Genomic DNA, 19,051 nt, shown 5'->3' with positions numbered 1-19,051 from the left:
CCATATGGGTAATACAGAGACCTGACAGACAAGAGAGTCTGAAACCTGAATAATGTTGTTTGCTGTTCTGCAAATATTTAATCGGGCTCATATTTGAAAGTCAAAAAGTACACTAACTAACAAATTATCAACCAGGCTGTTCTAAAAATAGACTGCAGGGTGGAGCTAGTTACGCCGTATTTTTAACCCCCTTATAAAAGCTAGGCAGCTTTCTCCCAGTCTTCAGTTACAGTGGCATTGTTGAGCTTTTCCAGGTGCTTTTGTCTGCCAACAAGCACAATCTTCTGTTTTCCAGTAGAGATAAAAAAAATTCAAATAGCAGTTAGTAAGCAGATTGTAATGTTTAGGATATTTGATACTGAAAAGGTTTAGGAAAACAAACAATGTAAAGCAAATGCATTTATAGATTTTAATATCTTGTGTAACTAATTCCTGAAAACGTCCTCATACAGGTAAGCACTGAGCTTTAGACACTCCCATTTTTTCACCTCTTGCATCACCCTGAGGCTTTAGCTGGCTTTATAAATTTACACACGAACAGAGTCCGGGGCAAATGAGAAGGAGAGAGTATGGGATGACTATAGGGAGCACTTGAGAAACACCAGACAGCTCATGGTCAGCTGTCTGATGGGAATGAAATAAAAACATATATATCACCTCCCAGAAAACTACACGGATTCTACTTTATGTCTGGCAATGAGACGGCAATTCTGCATCAGCTGGCGATTTTAGGTAACATTTTGCAAAACTTCTTTAACATGAGTCAAGCATGTTATCATTCCATGTTTCATTGTCCGTAAATGTCAAAATGAGTCTAGCATCTGATGCAATAAGCTTTTTATTAGTACTTGTGTTCTGACTGCATACTCTAGCTGGTCAAAGGAGCTTGCAAAGAAAAGCGTCTGGACTTCTTTAAGTTACTTGAAGACGTTTCACCTCTCATCCGAGAAGCTTCTTCAGTTCTAAGGTCAAATGGTGGAGAGTCCCAGATATAAACCTAGTGGGAGTATCCCCCCACAGAGGAACAAAAGGACCCCCTGATGATCCTCTAATCGCCTGAGCCAAGGTGTGAAACTGGGTGTGGGTCCCAATCAGCCAGAGTTTCGGGTGAGTTCATTGTGAAACCTGGCCCCACCTTATCATGCGAATTCCTGAGATCAGATGGCCCAGGATGTGAGTGGGCGTTAAGGCGTCTGGGAAGGGATCTCAAAACTGGATTATAGATGGCAGAGAGTTGGTGTCGTAAACCACCGCCTCTGTTCAAAGATGGTCGCTCACAGTGGACATAGATGGCTTCTTTCACTCCTCTTTCAAACCATCTGTCCTCTCTGTCCAAAATGTGAACATTGGCATCCTCGAAAGAGTGTCCTTTATCCTTAAGATGCAGATGGACTGCTGAGTCTTGTCCTGTGGAGGTGGCTCTTCTGTGTTGTGCCATGCGCTTGTGAAGTGGCTGTTTGGTCTCTCCAATGTAGAGGTCTGAGCATTCCTCGCTGCACTGTACAGCATACACCACATTGTTAAGTTTGTGTTTTGGCGTTTTGTCTTTCGGGTGAACCAGTTTTTGTCTGAGTGTGTTGCTGGGTCTGAAATACACTGGGATATCATGCTTGGAGAAAACTCTCCTGAGTTTTTCTGATACACCGGCTACATAGGGGATGACAATGTTGTTGCGTCTGTCTTTCTTATCCTCCCTCGCTGGTGTCTGATCTTCTTTTCTGTGTCTCTTTGCTGACTTTAAGAACGCCCTTTTAGGATAGCCGCACGTTTTGAGTGGGACCCACACCCAGTTTCACACCTTGGCTCAGGGGATTAGAGGATCATCAGGGGGTCCTTTTGTCCCTCTGTGGGGGGATACTCCCACTAGGTTTATATCTGGGACTCTCCACCATTTGACCTTAGAACTGAAGAAGCTTCTTGGATGAGAGGTGAAACGTCTTCAAGTAACTTAAAGAAGTCCAGACGCTTTTCTTTGCAAGCTCCTTTGACTACGATGACCTGGATGACTGAGAACCTTCACAGACATACTCTAGCTGCTGTTAATGTTAGCTAAAATGTGACTTAGCTGCTCACGAGGACAGATTATTAGAGGGAGAAGACCCTTGGCCCCCTGTTCCATGCTCTTCTACAATGACATACAAATGTAGTCTCAAATCTCTCAGTTGCATTTTCGTCTTTAAGGTTAATGTCTGTCTTTACAACTTGGGCATTTCTGTAGATTGAAAAATGGTGGCTATACTTCAGTATTTATTTAACACTTGTACACAGTTATTCTACTAAATACTGCAACACACTATTTAAATGTATATAATGAAAACATGTCTAATAGATTATAACACAATCAAACAACCAAACATAGCTATTGTTAACTACTCTGCCTTCATCTATGTTTTTTTTCCTTACGCAGTGGTATGTCATGGCTTAGCAGTGGGTCAGATCTCTTCTTATTACTTCCTAGTCCAAAGACCTATGCCATGGGTCAAAGCCCAGGAGTTCTGTCAGAAGTACTATGTGGACCTTGCTGTCCTGACCACAGAGGAGCAGTACTTCAGTTTCCTGAATGCTACTCCTGCCACAAAAGTCAGCTTTTGGCTTGGTCTGAAACGCCAGAGTGTCTCCAGTGACTGGCAGTGGGTGAATGGGGAACAACTGGGCTATGAACACTGGTACAGGAGAAACAATGAAGGCTGCTGTGCAAGTTTAGAGGCCATGCTGGAAAAAGACAAGAACCTGTTGGCTCGCTACTGTAAGGAACCACACATGGTTGTCTGTCAGGGTAAGTAATGCATTTTTTGCTCTTTTTGGAGTTAGAAACTGACAAATATAGTAACTACAAAGTCTAAATATGATACTCAATAAAGATGAGGCACACAACTAAAAAATGCAAACAGTCAGATTCACTGAAACACGATGCAGTGACTGAAAACCTGTTCTACCTGTCTAAGGTGAGTGTGTTGCCACAAGAAAATGATCCCATACTCTACTGGTTATGTTATGGTGCTTTGTTTATATCCTGCATCCACCTGCCTGTTATTATTTATAACAGATTAGTTAGGTAGCAGTTGAAAAAAATCATTATTAAAATAGTTTTGCTGGTTTAAACCTCTAAAGCAGGGCTCTAAAACTCACAGCCTGGGGACACTTGCAGCCCGTGTCACCCCTACTTGCGGCCCATATGTTGAGGTGAAGAAATATAATGCAATTTGGCCCTTGAAATTACTCTTTTTGTTAGGGAGGATTTCTTTCCTGTTGTTCCTTAAAAAGTTCATTAAAAAGCAAAAAAATATTTAATATGAAGGCAATATGAGCAGACAGTACAAACATGTTGGCTGCGTTAGTTCAGTGAGAAAGTTATTTGTAAAGAAAACATTTTTCACTGGCAGTAAAAAACGAATGTGTACACTTATGTCTGCATTTTTATTTTGTTAAATATGAACATAATGATTGCAAAAGTGCTGCAATGTGTCTGACCAGAAAGAGTGTACCAATTTATTTATTTGGTAGTTCAATGAAAAGCTTCAGTTAGTTAAGAGTGAGAAAAAAAATTGTTGTTATACAATATTTATACAATATTTGAAATAATACAATGAGATGACAGTGCCAGCAGTGGCCCGCAGCTCTCTGAAGTTGGAGATCCCTGCTCAAAAGCACAGTAACATGAGACAGTACCTCCAACCAATTTAGATAGATGAACTAGTCCACCGTAGTTCATGCTGGAGTTCATTTTTTAGTATTTTACCAGGATTCTCCTGTTCCTCCCCACAAAAGAGCAGATACTGCTTCTGCTGCTGGCCCCCTCACTGACCTATCTAGCTCTCCTCATATAATAACCCATCACCTGGTATTTAAATCTCTGTTTTCTCCATCATTTTTCATCAAACCTATCTGATAACATGTTATTTTTTATGATCCATACCTGAGCTCTTACTTGACTCTGACTGTTTTTCTTCCCACAGGTCCACATTCCCCTCAGTCGGTGACAGTGGACTCAGTGGGTGCGGAACATGTGAATCTTAGTTGGAATATCTCTGCCTTTATGCAGACGACACCACACAGTTACAATGTGACCATATGTGACAGCAGATGTGAGACAGTCTTTTACTCCTGCACCAATGGTTCTGCAGCGATGAGCATCAGCATCTCCAACTTAACATCAGGCACAAAGTATTTCCTACATATCTCTGCCTTTGTTGTTCGGCCTGACAGTGTTACTGGTGGAAACATCATCCTGCAGAGTAACCCTACAACAGTAGACGTTAAAACAGGTGAGGAAGTTCTTGTTTATTTTTGTGTCATGGCTTGCTTCCTAGATACTGTGTACAATAACTGACAACAACTTAAATTAAAATATTCTATTATATTCAGCCCATTTACTCATCATTGTAAACTGGTGCTTGCCTCCCTCTTTTGTATCTGTGTCTCTGTATCCTCTCTACTTCGGTAGATCACGATATCATCTTTGCTGTTTTGATGGTCATTAAACTGATGTTGCTTGCTCCTCCACTGTGGATTCTTTATCATATCCTTAAAAAAGGTAGGTCTTCTTTCTCCAGTAAAAAATCTATATATTTAAAAAAAATCTCCATAACATATAACATAATTTTTATTTTTTTAAACAGCAGGTCGTTTTGAAGAATCAAATCATTACATCTCTCCAGTGTTGCTCTCAACTGAAGACACAATTGTTGATCTGGTCCCTCAGAAAACTCCAGGCATTGGTTAAGACACGGAAAAAACATAGTCTAGACATTTGTAGAAAAATCTCTTCAAATGAAAAATGCCAACACAATGAATATAGAATACATGGAGACAGATTCATTTTTTAAATAAACTGCTTCTCATTTACAAATGAATCGTTAACCAGTGTGTAGAAAATACTACAGTTAAACCTTCTTTTTTGAAACATGGTATGACCAACTTTTCTAAAATACCTTTCGATTTTTATTAAATTTGATCCTAAATGAGTGACTAAGACCACGAACTCAACAGGATTGTGTTTTCCGTTGCCGTTTACCCACAGACTCATAGTACCGAAAGCCTTTACGCAGCCACAGATATTGCATTGTAGCGGCCCTTCACATAGGATGCAGGTTTAAGGCACTTTCACATTGGCTTCATCTTTATAAACAGACATCTACACTGTTGTTTTGTATTGTATGGTTGTACCATTGGTCATTCAGATTAGTGAGCACATGTGAAAATATGTGACCCTCAAAATTTAAAAAAGTAGTCCCTGGAGTATTTGTTAAAAGCATTTTATGCCTCTTTTTTTTTTTTTTTTTTTAACTAAAACTACCTGTTAGTCGTTTCCCACAAAATGTGTCATGCTGTAACTCATCACAGTCTGAGTTATGAAGTATTAGCACAAGTCAATGCAGTGAAGTGTCAGATGGACCACTGTAGTATCACTTTTTACCTCAAGATGAAACCGTCATTTGATTTTAATGAGCAGTAGGAAGAAATCACATATTATGTATTATGTTGTTTTGTTTTTCCACTTTTTCTTGATGTACTCACCTTTAGTTTATTTAAAAAAGCAAGAAAGTCAGTAAATGTGAAAAATGAGCGAAGAACAATATATTTCATCCAGTGCTGCTAGAAGTTATAAGTCATAAAAATATAAACTATTAAGAGGAACAAAAAGAAAAATTTAAACTGTAAAATTTAAAAAATGTTTATTGTTGTTATTCTTCACTTTTAGGATTTCTTTTTTCTTTTATATTTTTTAGTGTTTTTTGTTCATTTGTTTGTTTATTACAATATTTTTTTTATTACAGGGCCCATTGATATTGGACGAAATATTATAAAGCTTCTTTCAAAATGTACTTGTTGCTTTAAATTAGAATTAGACAAACATAACTTTTAGGGTCTTCTCAATAGTTTCAGATAGTGGCAGTGCATTTAATTGAATGTCATGACCCAAATGAAACATTAGCATTTCAAAGATGGAAAATCTTGAATCAAACATAGGTCAAAAAAGTAGTGATTACACAAACAAGCAATGTGTTTTACATAAAGACCTTGCTGATCTCATGGTTCTCAGGCCTTTAGGTGTATTTTTTAAGCTGCCTTTAGGATTTATGTAGCGTATCAGGAAACAAGTTAACAGTAACTGAATAGCAGTATAAACAGTTGATTACTTACTATACTCTGCTGACAAGCTTATTTACAAAGAGTGGCATAGATACAAATATTCAATAAAGTTGTTGGTTTATTGATTATTTGCACACATTTAATGAAAAACAAAGAAAAAAGACTTTGGGATTGTACCAACTTGTTCTTTCTATAATTTTTTATATTAATCTTGTTTGTTTTTTAATCCTGTTGTCTACTATTTATATTTGTTGGTATGGAGCACCTGTAATTTCGTTGTACATGTACAATGACAATAAAGGACTATTCTATTCCATTCTGTTCTTTTGTATTCCTGTTTCTACAGGAAAGTAAAAAGGTATGTAGCAGCCATGTGCTGCTAATGCACTTGATTAACTGATCATCAGCATGTGTGACCACCTATATAAAAGCACAGGTTTTGGCAGTTTGCTGGTCTGGAGCACTCAGGTGTCAGTGTTATAGAAAGGCATACTCTCCCCTGGAGTGTATGTCAAAGCAAATTCACCCTAAGGTCAAACCATGAAGTGCTAAGAGACATTGCAAAAACCCCAGAGCTACATCTCAGACTCTACAGGCCTCAGTTAGCATATTAAATGTTAAAGTTCATAATTGTACGATTATGAAAGTAGAATGTGAGCCAGATTTCTGGAACAGTGTTCTCTAACGCACAGTGCCACATTTGGAGAAAACCAAACTCAGTATATCAGCACAAACACCTCATACCGACTGTCAAACATTAAATAGTAGTGGAGCTTTGTTGACCTGAGTTTGTTTTGCAGTCACAGGATCTGGGGACCTTGCAGTCATTGATTTGACAATGAACTCATCTATATACAAAGTTAATGCAAAGTTAATGTGAGGCCATCTGTCTGACAGCTGAAGCTTGGCTGAAACTGGGCCCTGCAACAAGAGAAAGATGTCAGGCATACCAACAACAGCAGAATGGCTGAAAAAAAAAGGAATCAAGCTGCTACGGTCATCTAGTCAAAGTTTAGAGAAGAACAGTTGACCAACATTCTGCCACAAAAAGTGTTAAAGTAATACAGAATATGAGAGCTTTAACTTATTGCTGCCCAAGGTGGTTCCACAAGGTGTTAAATCAAGACCTATACTTACTTTTTGAAACCACTGCATAGTGTTCAGTGGAATAAATGCTACGCAGTGCTATGACTATGTTCCACCAACTTACCGACTCAGTCATTAATTTTGCTCAACTTCCAGTCTATGACTGGGCTAGACTGAGGGGAGAGGGGGAGGGGGGGGGGGGGGGGTGGCGGGTAGGTTTTCCTGTGGTTTTGTCTCAATTCACACAGAAAAAAAACTCAAAGTGAACCAAAACATGTCACTACAAACCACATGAGAACATTTAGTCTGCTTATTGGTCAGATGTGTCTGGGGCTGGAGCAACAGATGCAAATACAGAAAGAAGGTGCTCTCTTTATAGCATTGACTACGCTAGCTAGTCAATGCTATAAATTACTTGTATAGCTAGTTGCTATCCCACACTAACCATTTGGGTACTCTAAACATGAATGGTATTTTGCCACATCACAAAGGATACCTGGCTAGAGGACGATGTTTCCAACCTTGTTCACTCTAACTTCAGACTCCAAATAACTGAAAAGCCTACAGACTAAATACTAAGCTCCATACTTATTTTTAGAGAAGATTCCTTCGGGGTATAGCTGTGGAGTCCCAGCTAACATACATGCTTCACTGACTCTCAGTGACACTAGCTGCCAGATGAAGCTGCTCCAAAGTCACATGTCTGATAAGAAAAACAGAAAAGAACCTTTACAGAGAAAAAAAAGTGACCATAGTGACCACTACCAGTCAAAGGTTTGGACGCACCTTCTTATTTGATGGTTTTCTTTATTTTCAAGACAATTTGCATTGCAGATTCTCACTGAAGCCATCAAATATATGAATAAAAATATATGGAATTATGAAGCACATATATGTAACTAAATATCTTGATGCATGCTCAATAATCCAGGTAAGTAAATCTCCAAAAGTTGATTCTGTTCATCTGGATGTAGCGTTTTGTGGGAGAAACGTTTCATCACTCATCCAAGTGACTTCTTCAGTCTCAGCTGACTGCAGGTTTCCCCAACCTTATAAACAATAGGCTGGGAGGTCAGTTCCTTAATCTTAATAATTCTAATTCTCATGACCATTGATCAACAACCACTGACCAAAGCCCACTGATCAAAGACCATGAGTACCATTCACAGAGAGTTGGTAAATGGCTGCAATCACAGCATTGTAAGATGGTGAAAGATGTAACCTCTGTAAAGGAAAAAGGGAAAGACCATCTCTGAGTCGAGGAGGGGGAACGCTAGTGTTACAGGAAGCCAGGATCCACACCAGCCACACCCAGCTGCTCACACGGACCATGACAGATGGGCTTTGTCAGGGTTCCTTTGTGGATTTGCTCAAATAGATACTAGGAAGCCGCTACTAAGGAAAAGCAACAAGCAGAATAGATTTGTTTGGGACAAGAAACATGAGGATTGGACGTTAGAGTGGAGAAAATCTGTGCTTTGGTCTGATTAGTCTAAATTTGAAATCTGTGGTTCCAGCCACCGTGTTTTTGTACGACGCAGAAACATGCATGATTCCCACCATGAAGCATGGAGGAGGAGGTGTGATGGGGTGCTTTGATGGTGACACTGTTGGGGATTTATTAAAAATTGAAGGCACACTGAACCAGCATGGCTACCACAGCATCCTGCAGCGACACGACATCCCATCTGGTTTGCCTTCAGTTCGACCGTCATTTATTTTTCAACAGGCAATGACCCCAAACACACCTCCGGGCTGTCTAAGGGGTATTTGACCAAGAAGGAGAGTGATGGAGATCTGCACCAGATGACTTGGCCTCCACAGTTACCTGACCTAAACCCAATCGAGATGGTTTGGGATCTGATGAACCACAGAGTGAAGGCAAAAGGGCCAACAAATATTCGGCATCTCTGGGAACTCCTACAAAACTGTTGGAAAACCATTTCAGCTGACTCATTGAAGCTCATCGAGAGAATGCCAAGAGTGTACAAAGCAGTAATCAAATAAAAGAGTAGCTATTTTGAAGAATCTAAAATATAAATATGTTTTGAGTTATTTGTTTACTACATAATGCCATATGAGTCTACAATGTAAATAGCTATGAAAAGAAAGAAAAATCATTAAATGAGACGGTGTGTCCAAACTTTTGACTGGTAGTGTAGTTCTTGTAAAGGACTTGTTCTTTCAACATGAATAATGTCTTCCTCCAACTGTTTCACACTAGTCCATGTATTGACACCTGCACCCACTGATGACTTGCACTGTGCCACACAGATCATGAGATTTACTTGTAAATCGGATCACTGGCTTTGAAATGAATGCATCCTCACCTCATGCTTGCGACCGCTTTTCATGACACATGAATTTCCATTTGTCAGACCACTTCCTCTGAGCTCACATAAAGGCGACTTTGTGCACCATAGTGTGTTTCAGTCTATTTAGATCAAAGCGAAACAAGGAGAAATGCTCTGCCTCAGGGGTTTCAGTGTTTTCCTCTCATGTGTTGTCCTTCTCATTGTTCAGTCAAGTGAGTTATTTCATCTGTTGTTCATTTGTTTATTTAATACTAATGAATTAATTGATGTAAATATGCCTAAATCATGGTAATGTTTCTGCTTGTTTCTTATGCTTTGTTTAGTGTTGTGCATGTAGATTGTGTGATCTAAATGTCTTTTAGTTTTACAAAGGAAGGTGTGAAGAGAATTTATCTGTTCATCTCAATGACCTCTTTGAATATTTGTCACTTTAGGTCATGGTTCTGAGATCATTGGAGGTAATGAAGTGCAGCCACACTCGCTGCCTTACATGGCTCTGCTGGAGAGTGACAAACCGATATGTGGAGGGGTACTAATTGATCAAGCATGGGTCCTGACTGCTGCACACTGTCCTAGGTAGGAATCTTTCCCATTAACATTTGAAAATTGCAATCTTAATTCTTGTTGGCTCTTGCAAAGATGTTGCACTATGATTATTCAAAATGCCATGCTAGTCAGTAACATTTCCTCTTTATGATGCTCCACTCAGCATTCATTATAGCAGCTATAATCTGGCAGATAGTGACTAAAGAAACCACAAGAGCTCAGGGGTTTGAACACTTCTTTACAAGGAACAAGTGCTGCTCTGCATCACTGTTACCATATTTGTCACTTTCTTAATCAATAAACCTATTCCATAACTGAACTGTAATTTAACACTGCACCGTTTTTGCTCTTACAGCATTAAGAAGGTGTTGCTGGGGGTGCACTCCATCAAAGCAGATGAAAAAGATTTCCGACAGGTCCGAAAGGTGAAAAAAAGTTTGCCTCATCCCTGCTATGATGGCACGGACAAGGTCAATGACCTCATGTTACTCAAGGTAATGTGACTACAAAAGAATGGAAAAGTGATCCAAGATTGCTGATAATTATATTTAGAGGAATTTATAGAAAATTTGTTTTTGTTGAATTTTCTCAAAGTCAAAATTATACATATAAGCTCAAATATATACATGCACTCTCTCAAATATGATAAATGTGTGTGTTTTGTTGTTTGTTTTTACTAAAAGCAATGATGAACCCATTATGGTTAAATAAGTATTATTTAAATTTCAGCTGGACAAGAAAGTGAAAAAAACCAAAGCTGTAAACTGGCTCACGCTGCCCAAAATCAGTAAGGAGCCGAAAGCTGGCAGCGTCTGTGTGGTGGCTGGATGGGGAACTACTAAAAACAATGTCAATCGAATGTCAGATGTCCTGAGGTCTGTCAATGTTACAGTGATTGACAGAGTGACGTGCAACTCAGCTGATTATTACAGCCTCAATCCTGTTATCACCAGCAGCATGATATGTGCTGGTTCGAATGGTAGAAACACAGCTGATACCTGTCAGGTATGTACGCCTCACCGTCCACTTCGCTACTTGAACCGTAAACGAGTCGAAAAATAAATGAAAAAATGAACCTCATATTATTGCTCTCTTTGCAGGGGGATTCAGGAGGACCTCTCATGTGCAATGGTGTGCTAGCTGGAATCACTTCCTTTGGACGGATGTGCGGTCTCATTAAAAAACCCGGAGTTTACTCTTTTCTGTCAGAAAAACAACTCAAGTGGATCAAAAATACAATGAAGGGATCTAAAATAGAATGAGTTCTCTGAATCATTCCTGCTTCCATCTTTAAATTAAAGAGGGATACTAAGTTCAGTTGTGTTATTTTGCCACCACGAGTCTACATTTATATCTGTCTATATTTATGATTTTAGGGATGATGTTAAAGCAGAGTGTTACTGAACGTTTGTTGTAAATCAGTGGTTGTCAACCTGTAGAAATATGGTGTGAAATTCAGTTGACTGATAGAAGTGTACTTTTCTGTAATGTACTTTTGTTTTGCATTAGTAACCAATGGTCTGGGTTACTAAATGTAGAAAAAGCAAGCACACCAAGAATCAGATGCCATATTGAGATAAGAGTGTCTAGATAAATGTCTTGCAAAGACAAAGTTATGTCCTGTTTATGTACTTTATGGTTAAATGTATTTCTGTTTTTATATTACTGTGAAGCACTATGTGGTTTTTACCCTGTGAAGAGTGCTATATAAATAAATTGAATTGAATGGAATGATGGTGGTTAGGATTATCCATGATGCATTATAATTTGTTTAGTGACCTGACCTAAGTTTGCAGCTATTTTGAGCTACTACAACTTAATACACAGTAAAAAACAAACAAACCACTAAATCAAAAGTTGAAATGAAGCTGAAAATGATGAATATTCCACAATCACGAATTGAAAAAGTTAACAGTAAATATATGTTAACTTTTTTTATTATACTTCTTGTCTGTCAGCAGTTAAATATATATATATTAATTTAAGAAGACACAGAACAACCACTTCAGTTAGTGTCTACTCTTTTTTGTCAGAAAAACAACTCAACTGAATCATGAATAAATTAAGCAAACTGAAATTTCATGACTCCAGAGGCATCAACATGATAAACAAGATGGAAATCTTTGACGTCTTGTTGTCATTGCGGTCTCTGTCGGGTCCTCTATCAGAGGCCTGGGAGCTTGAGGGTCCTACGCTGTATCAAAGCTGTTCCTAGGACTGCGCTCTTCTGGACAGAGATCTCCGATGTTGTTCCTGGGATCTGCTGGAGCCACTCGCCTAGCTTAAGAGTCACCGCACCTAGTGCTCTGATTAATACTGGGACCACTGTTACTCTCTCCCTCCACATCTTCTGCAGCTCTCCTCTGAGCCCTTGATACTTCTCAAGCTTCTCGCGTTCCTTCTTGTACACACATGTGATCCTAGTTCTGCTGTGGCTAGCCATTTCCACTGCAGGAATTGAAGTCAGATGAGTCAAATATTTGCCTTTGTGGCCGTTCTGTTTACCAAAAATGGACACAGCCACTGTGATAGGTGATGGATTACAATTTAATATTTTAGATGCTGTCACTGCAGATTGCACATATAGGTTGACATGTTAGCTTTGAGACATGAAAAGCCAGACCTATATTCTTTCTATTGGCCAACAGAGAATTACTCCTTTGGAAAAAACAAACAAACAATCACCTAGTTCCTGCAGTGGAAAATGACATATTTACTCCTTTTCCCCTCATTTTTTCTTTTTTGTGAACAAAGATGTTTGTTAATTTAAAAAAAATATTTTCTCTTTTTGCAAATTACATAAAATGCCAAGAGAAATATAAGTGCTCCTGTTTGCTTCGGTCAATCACATTTGCTGGAAACACATGAGATAAAACACATTTTTTGTGGACACACAAACCCCATGAAAGTAAAACAACAAAGTGAGATTATTCAACCTGTCAGCCAGAAAGATTCACCACTTTCCGTATTACAAGCCTTAAAAAAGAGAAGGCTGTGAACAACTTTTTCTTGCACATACTGTCTTCTCATTCTGAGTAGTATTAATTACAGTAATGTCAACATAGAAAACATCCACTTTATGACTATACATTCAATTAAGTAATTAATTATTAATAATTTGAAAATAATCAGTTCCTTCTTCTTTTGGGCACTACCTTTGAGATGTTTCCTTCAGGATGTATCTGTGGACTGTCTGCTGACAGACATGCCTCATTGTCTCTTACTGGCACTAGTTGACAGGTGAAGCTGCTTCAAAGCTACATGTCTGATAAGGAAATAATCTCTACACCAACTGTAAAGTTATTATAAAGTGCTTTTTCTTTTAACATCAATACACTCTTCTAGCTTTTTTCATACAAGTAGATTTATGGACACGTACACTCAAGGATGACTCATTGTACACCAGACAGAACAAACCTCAGCAACGACATAGAAAAAAGACATGGTTACTGAATGAATACTTGTAAATGCTACCACTATCTTTGAAACAAATGCATTCCCACGCCTTGCTTGAGCCCATTATGCTGAATTTTCAGACCACTTCCTTTAGGCTTGATACATAAAGACGAGTGCGCACCAGTGTGTGTTTTAGTCAAAGCCAAATAAGAAGAAATGTACTGCTTCGGATTTTTCAGTGTCTTGATCTCATGTGTCGTTCTTCTCATTGTTCAGTCAAGTGAGTCATTTCTTCTGCTTTTGATTTATTTAGTGGTTAATTAATGTACATATGTCTAAGTCATAGTAATGTTTTTCAGCAAATTTGTTATGGTTTCTTAGTTGGAGTGTAATTTCACTTTTCCTGATCACTCCTACATGGATTTTAAAGGTTTCATAAATGTTAGAATTTGTATTTGGATGTGCTTCAGGTATTTTGTGTATAGATTCTGTGATCTGTGTCACATAGATGTCTTATAGGCTTACAAAGTAAGTTGTGCAGAGAGTTTTCTGTCTTTGGTTTAAGCGCTTGTCGACTCATTTGTCTTAGTGATCTCTTTGAATATTTGTCATTTTAGGTGATGGTTCTGAGATTATTGGAGGCAATGAAGTCAAGCCACACTCACTGCCTTTCATGGCTCTGCTTGAGGGTAACAAGGGCAATTGTGGAGGGATACTAATTGATGAAGCATGGGTCCTGACTGCTGCTCACTGTGATAAGTAGGAATCTGAAGCATTTGTTTATGTTTTTACTGGATCACAAAAAAATCCATGTCATCATGGGTATTGAAAATATCATACAAGTCAACATGTTTAAGCTTCATGATACTCCAATCAGCTACATGCCACATCGTGACCTTAGTAAAAAAAATTTTATCATGTAACCACTCAGTAATCAGAGAGAAAGCAAATCTTCATTTCTTCTCTATTTGACACTTTCTTGGCCAGTAAACCTATGCCATAATTGAACTTTAATTTAACACTGCATTGTTTTGGCTCTTTTAGAATTAAGAACGTGTTGCTGGGAGTGCACTCCATCAGGAGAGATAAAAAAAAGCAGATCCAAAAGGTGAAAAAAAGTTTTCCTCATCCCTGTTTTGATGCAAAAGACAGGGTCAATGACCTCATGTTACTCAAGGTAAGATGACTATAACAGAATGGAAAAACGATCCTTAGCGATTTCTATAAAAGTTATGTTTGCTGACATTACATAATACATGTTAAGCAAGAAAAGCAAATGTTTATTCAAGATAAACACAACTGCAAAGCCAGGCTGTCACTTATGATTATTTAACTTCAGATGTAAAATAAGGTCTTTCTCATCTTCCCATCTGTTCAAAATTCAACAGCTCAAATTCCACCTGAGACCAGAAAGAGTTTGATGCTTTTCTGCAAAATTTAGATAATTTTTCTTTTTTCATTTAATGTTTGTACGACAGAGCATCAGGGCCGCATTAAGAACAAAAGTATTACTAATCGTTTTGAGAATAAAGTGGAAACTTCAAGATAATCTTTAAATCTTGAAACTGTTTTTCAAGAAAAGAGTGGGAAAGTGGAGATTACAGTTGTTGTGTCAAGACACATTGCCACATTTGTCATGCCCTCTTGGAAGAGTGGATTTTGTATAGGATATAACAGTAAGTGTAAGCTGCACAATCCTGAAAACTTCTGGTATTTTGAATTTTTTGTTCAAAATAGAATTACGACTTTAGTCTCTCAATTTTGATTGTGATTAAAGACTGACTTCATGTTGAGTCGGCTTAAGTAGTTTCATTTAAAATAAATGTGTTTTTTTTTAATTGTTTTTATTTTATCTTATTTATTTATTGTAAAAATTCTATTAAGGCAATGATGAATTCATTATGCTTAAGTAATTATATCTTAAATTTTAGCTTAACAAAAAAGTGAAGAAAACCGAGACGGTTAATTGGCTCAAGTTGGGCAACGCTGTCAAAGATCCTGCAGCTGGAAGCATCTGTGTGGTGGCTGGATGGGGAGCAACTAAAAGCAAAGCCGAGCAAATGTCAGATGTCCTGAGGTCTGTCAATGTGACAGTGATTAACAGAGTGAAGTGCAACTCACGTGCCTATTACAACCTCGACCCTGTTATCACCAGCAGCATGATATGTGCTGGATCAGAGACAGCAGATACCTGTCAGGTATGTATGCTTGATAGTCATTTTTACCACTTTAACTGTTAATGATCAGAAAAAATAAACTACTAAATAAATTCAAGTCTATTTCATTCTATTTATGTGGCCCGGTCATGGGGAATGAGACAGGACACAGGAAATACTCTTTTGTGGGCTTTTTTATTCTCCGACTGTACTCGGAGGAGCACAGTTTTAATTCTGTAGTTTTGAGTGAAACGGCAAAATTTAACTATTCCACTGGCTCAGCCTAAACTGCCTTTCAGGGTCTGAGACAACAGTAACTATCATATGTACATGTTAAATCCAAACAGTATAGACAACAGTAGTGACCTGTCAAGAAACAAATACAACAAAAAAAGAGAAAACAAAACAAATAAACACATTGTTTACATCCCACAACTTCGCAGGTCAACTGGCAATAAAGTGCACTGTAAACTCTCTTTTAAACATACATTTCTATGGGAGAACATCATGAACTCACTTCGGTTTCTCCACACAGCTACTGTGCTAGGACAAGTACACACGCAGGAATCACACAGCAAGTGATCTCCCCTCTGAATCAAACAGAAACATACAGAGTTATGCAAAATGAGTAAAAGTATAAACTTAACAACTTTGAAATCTGTTAGGACACTGTAACTACTCACGCCAACCCGCTCTTCAGTCCCTTTCACAGCACGTGACCATTAAACATGCACCCGTCGCGCGTTAAGAACTGTACAGAAATGGTCACAAACATGGAGTCATTGCTAAAGAAACTTAGCTAATTACAGTCTACTACAACACTGGTGACAATATTTTGCAGTATGCTACACTTTTTAGCACATTTACCTCGTGTGTAGCTAGCCACAGAATCTTTTGCAGTCTCTAACTCTCCAGTGCTCCCGCTCACAGCGCTCAGTGTGACACAAACTTGAGTGCATGCGTGCTCTGGCTTACGGCGGCTCTTAAAGGGACAGTATACCCCCAAAACACGAGGTCTAGTCATCCCCATGACAACCCTACAACAGACCTCCGGTAGACAGGCAACCAGTCAAAAACACAATTCCCTCTTTTTAAACCCTTTCCATGCGTAGTATTAGTTCACTTGGCTACATTTATATCACAACAACAGTTGTCTTAAAGCATTGTAAGGTAAAGACTGTACAATAATACAGAGAAAACACCAACAATCAGAAGACCCCCTTTGAACAAGTACTTTGGAGACAGTGGGAAGGAAAAGCTGCCTTTTAACAGGAAGAAACCTCCAGCACAGCCAGGTTCAGGAGGGGCAGCCATTTGCCTCGACCAATGGGAGGTAGAGGGAGGAGGACAGGAAAAAGACATGCTGTTGACGAGATTATTATGGGCAGAGATTATTAATATTTTATAATTAAATGCAGAGTGATGTATAAACACACAGTGAATGAAGAAACACTCAGTGACCATCATATTATAATTTTCTCTACAGGGAGATTCAGGAGGACCGCTGTTGTGCAGTGGTGTGTTGACAGGAATCACTTCCTTTGGAGCTAAGGAGTGTGGTAACAAAACACACCCTGGAGTGTATGCTTTTCTCTCAGATAAACAACTCCAGTGGATCAAAAAAACTATGACTCAAAATTAGATCTCTCTCTGAGTCTTTTTCCTTCTTAAACCTTTACTATCTGTTAAACATTTGTTTTTGTTGCATAAATTTAAATACAAATTTTTGTCACCAATGGTCTGCATTTATATGAGTCTATATTTTGAGGTTTAAAGGATTTTGTTAAAGCAGATAAGATTTCTCTAAGAGTCTTACTGGACATGAGTGTTCTCAAACAGTGGAGCAGGCCCCACTGATGGGGCACAACGGGAAAATATCGGGTGAAATTAAGTTGAATCAGTATGACTGGAAAGCTGTATTTTTGCTATAAAATTCAGCATTTTTTGAATATCTGCCAAAAACTAGTGGTCTAAACGTTTTTAAAAAATAGTAAAAGAAAGAAATGGGATTGAAATGAACTCAAATAAAGCTGCTGAAAATGAGAAGTGCATGATTCTTTGCTAGATGTGCATGTTTTGAAGACAAAGGTATGTCATGTGATATGAAAGATTTCCTCTTTCTATCCTCGAGTGCCTGTCCAATAAATGGGGGTCTAATGATAGTGGTCAGGATCACCCACCATGACGGTTTGTGCTGTGACCGCACCTCAGCTTCAAAAAAGTGACGTTTGCACGCATTTATATGAATGGTGATATGTCACCACATGGTCCCGCACTTTATTCACTGTCATCTTGGAAAGTGTCAATAGAATTACAGTCTCGTCCTCTTCACCATTTAGCCATCTAGGCGAGCAAGTGTAACTGGAGTTAATTTTTTTTTCTAGACCATCAAACACAAATTCAAATAGTCTATGTGCACTTGCCTGTTTAGAAAACAAGAATAAACGAACTGTGCATAAGTCCAGCATGTATATGACCGGTGACCGGCCATATTTGTCATATTGTTGCCAAATTTGCAAGTGATGTGTCAAATATGATTGTCAGTCTTGGTATATATTAACATATAAAATTAAACTTTAGTAAACAATTAAAACACTGCTGCCTGAAAAACCTTGACCACTGGATCCACCATAGAGGGTTCATTTTGTGTCATTGCACCCGTTGAGTTTATGATAGACACAAATATTTGTTAAATTTGTGACCCTTACCAAGTACCTCTCTTTACTATAATTCGTTGTATTACTTGAGTAATTCTGATAACACGATCCAAAATTAGCATTTGTTCAGTTTCACCAGGAAGATGAAAGTTTTGTGTTGACCATTAACCCTGTAAGACTCATCCCATTCAACCCCAACCCATTTTTGGGGGGAACTTAGATGTTTATTAACCCTTATAACAAAATACACTTTTTTTTTTTTGCTATATCATGTTGTTCATGACATATTTTTATTATATATTTATAATATTTTTTTTGTGTCGCATTTGATACATTGGGCTTTTTTTTTCAACGTTTTGTTAACAACAATGTTAATATTTTGTCCATAACATTTTGAAATTATGACAAGTATTGATCATATTGATGAGATAGAAGTCTCAGAAACTCAGGTATCAAATATGATACAAAGGGCTTTATAGGGTTAATGTAAACAGATTACCAAGTGCAGAATGTGCATGGATTGAAGAGATGTAGCATTTCAACAGTAAATTTTAATAAACCTGTGCATTGTGAACAGATTTAGTGCTCATTTCAACTGTCAAATGTACGAATATACAGTGAGTAAAATAAGTACTGAATATCTCCCCAATTTCCTAAAAAAAGGCGCATATGAATATGAAATTCTCGCCAGATATCAGTAAAAATCCATCCAGTCCACACATGCAAATAAATCAAACCATAGAAGTCCATATGTTTTATGTAATAATGAGAATGGACACAGGACACAGAATGTCAGTCTGCC

The 19,051-nt window shown here is 38.1% G+C and overlaps 3 protein-coding genes and 1 long non-coding RNA gene across 4 annotated transcripts; 3 read left to right on the top strand and 1 right to left on the bottom strand.

The window, feature by feature from the left end:
• Window positions 1–215: 215 nt before the first annotated feature.
• Window positions 216–6,409, top strand: LOC113033347 (uncharacterized). Its single transcript, XM_080309360.1, has 5 exons — window positions 216–732; window positions 2,408–2,776; window positions 3,957–4,265; window positions 4,445–4,534; window positions 4,620–6,409. Exons 1-5 carry the CDS (start codon window positions 687–689, stop codon window positions 4,721–4,723), a joined length of 918 nt encoding a protein of 305 aa, XP_080165486.1. The 5' UTR covers window positions 216–686; the 3' UTR covers window positions 4,724–6,409.
• Window positions 6,410–9,605: 3,196 nt separating this feature from the next.
• LOC113033759 (granzyme A-like) lies at window positions 9,606–11,771 on the top strand. The gene is made up of 5 exons (XM_026187841.2): window positions 9,606–9,706; window positions 9,929–10,070; window positions 10,396–10,534; window positions 10,770–11,045; window positions 11,141–11,771. The coding sequence occupies exons 1-5, from the start codon at window positions 9,643–9,645 to the stop codon at window positions 11,300–11,302; spliced, it is 783 nt and encodes a 260-aa protein (XP_026043626.2). The 5' UTR covers window positions 9,606–9,642; the 3' UTR covers window positions 11,303–11,771.
• A 1,814-nt stretch (window positions 11,772–13,585) lies between these two features.
• Window positions 13,586–17,329, top strand: LOC113033722 (granzyme A-like). The gene is made up of 5 exons (XM_026187779.2): window positions 13,586–13,716; window positions 14,054–14,195; window positions 14,481–14,613; window positions 15,368–15,634; window positions 17,079–17,329. Exons 1-5 carry the CDS (start codon window positions 13,653–13,655, stop codon window positions 17,232–17,234), a joined length of 762 nt encoding a protein of 253 aa, XP_026043564.1. The 5' UTR covers window positions 13,586–13,652; the 3' UTR covers window positions 17,235–17,329.
• On the bottom strand, window positions 15,769–16,742 carry LOC145432436 (uncharacterized). The gene is made up of 3 exons (XR_013912730.1): window positions 16,460–16,742; window positions 16,276–16,343; window positions 15,769–16,182 (listed from the first exon to the last, which is right to left on the bottom strand). It is a non-coding gene; the product is annotated as an uncharacterized LOC145432436 (long non-coding RNA).
• Window positions 17,330–19,051: the final 1,722 nt, after the last annotated feature.

This window comes from Astatotilapia calliptera, chromosome 12, assembly GCF_964374335.1.
Source record: "Astatotilapia calliptera chromosome 12, fAstCal68.1, whole genome shotgun sequence".
NCBI classification, from domain to species: Eukaryota; Metazoa; Chordata; class Actinopteri; order Cichliformes; family Cichlidae; genus Astatotilapia; species Astatotilapia calliptera.
The sequence above is the reverse complement of the archived record's forward strand: the minus strand, read 5'-3'. Positions and strand labels throughout refer to the sequence as shown.

Excerpts from the sequence above, each read along its gene's own strand:
- LOC113033347 (XM_080309360.1), top strand. The coding sequence starts at position 687 with ATGTCTGGCAATGAGACGGCAATTCTGCATCAGCTGGCGATTTTAG. Across the intron at positions 733-2,407 it reads GCATCAGCTGGCGATTTTAG|TGGTATGTCATGGCTTAGCA; the intron begins GTAACATTTTGC and ends TTCCTTACGCAG. Across the intron at positions 2,777-3,956 it reads ACACATGGTTGTCTGTCAGG|GTCCACATTCCCCTCAGTCG; the intron begins GTAAGTAATGCA and ends TTCTTCCCACAG.
- LOC113033759 (XM_026187841.2), top strand. The coding sequence starts at position 9,643 with ATGCTCTGCCTCAGGGGTTTCAGTGTTTTCCTCTCATGTGTTGTCCTT. Across the intron at positions 10,071-10,395 it reads ACTGCTGCACACTGTCCTAG|CATTAAGAAGGTGTTGCTGG; the intron begins GTAGGAATCTTT and ends TTGCTCTTACAG. Across the intron at positions 10,535-10,769 it reads ATGACCTCATGTTACTCAAG|CTGGACAAGAAAGTGAAAAA; the intron begins GTAATGTGACTA and ends TTTAAATTTCAG.
- LOC113033722 (XM_026187779.2), top strand. The coding sequence starts at position 13,653 with ATGTACTGCTTCGGATTTTTCAGTGTCTTGATCTCATGTGTCGTTCTT. Across the intron at positions 13,717-14,053 it reads TCTTCTCATTGTTCAGTCAA|GTGATGGTTCTGAGATTATT; the intron begins GTGAGTCATTTC and ends TTGTCATTTTAG. Across the intron at positions 14,196-14,480 it reads ACTGCTGCTCACTGTGATAA|AATTAAGAACGTGTTGCTGG; the intron begins GTAGGAATCTGA and ends TGGCTCTTTTAG.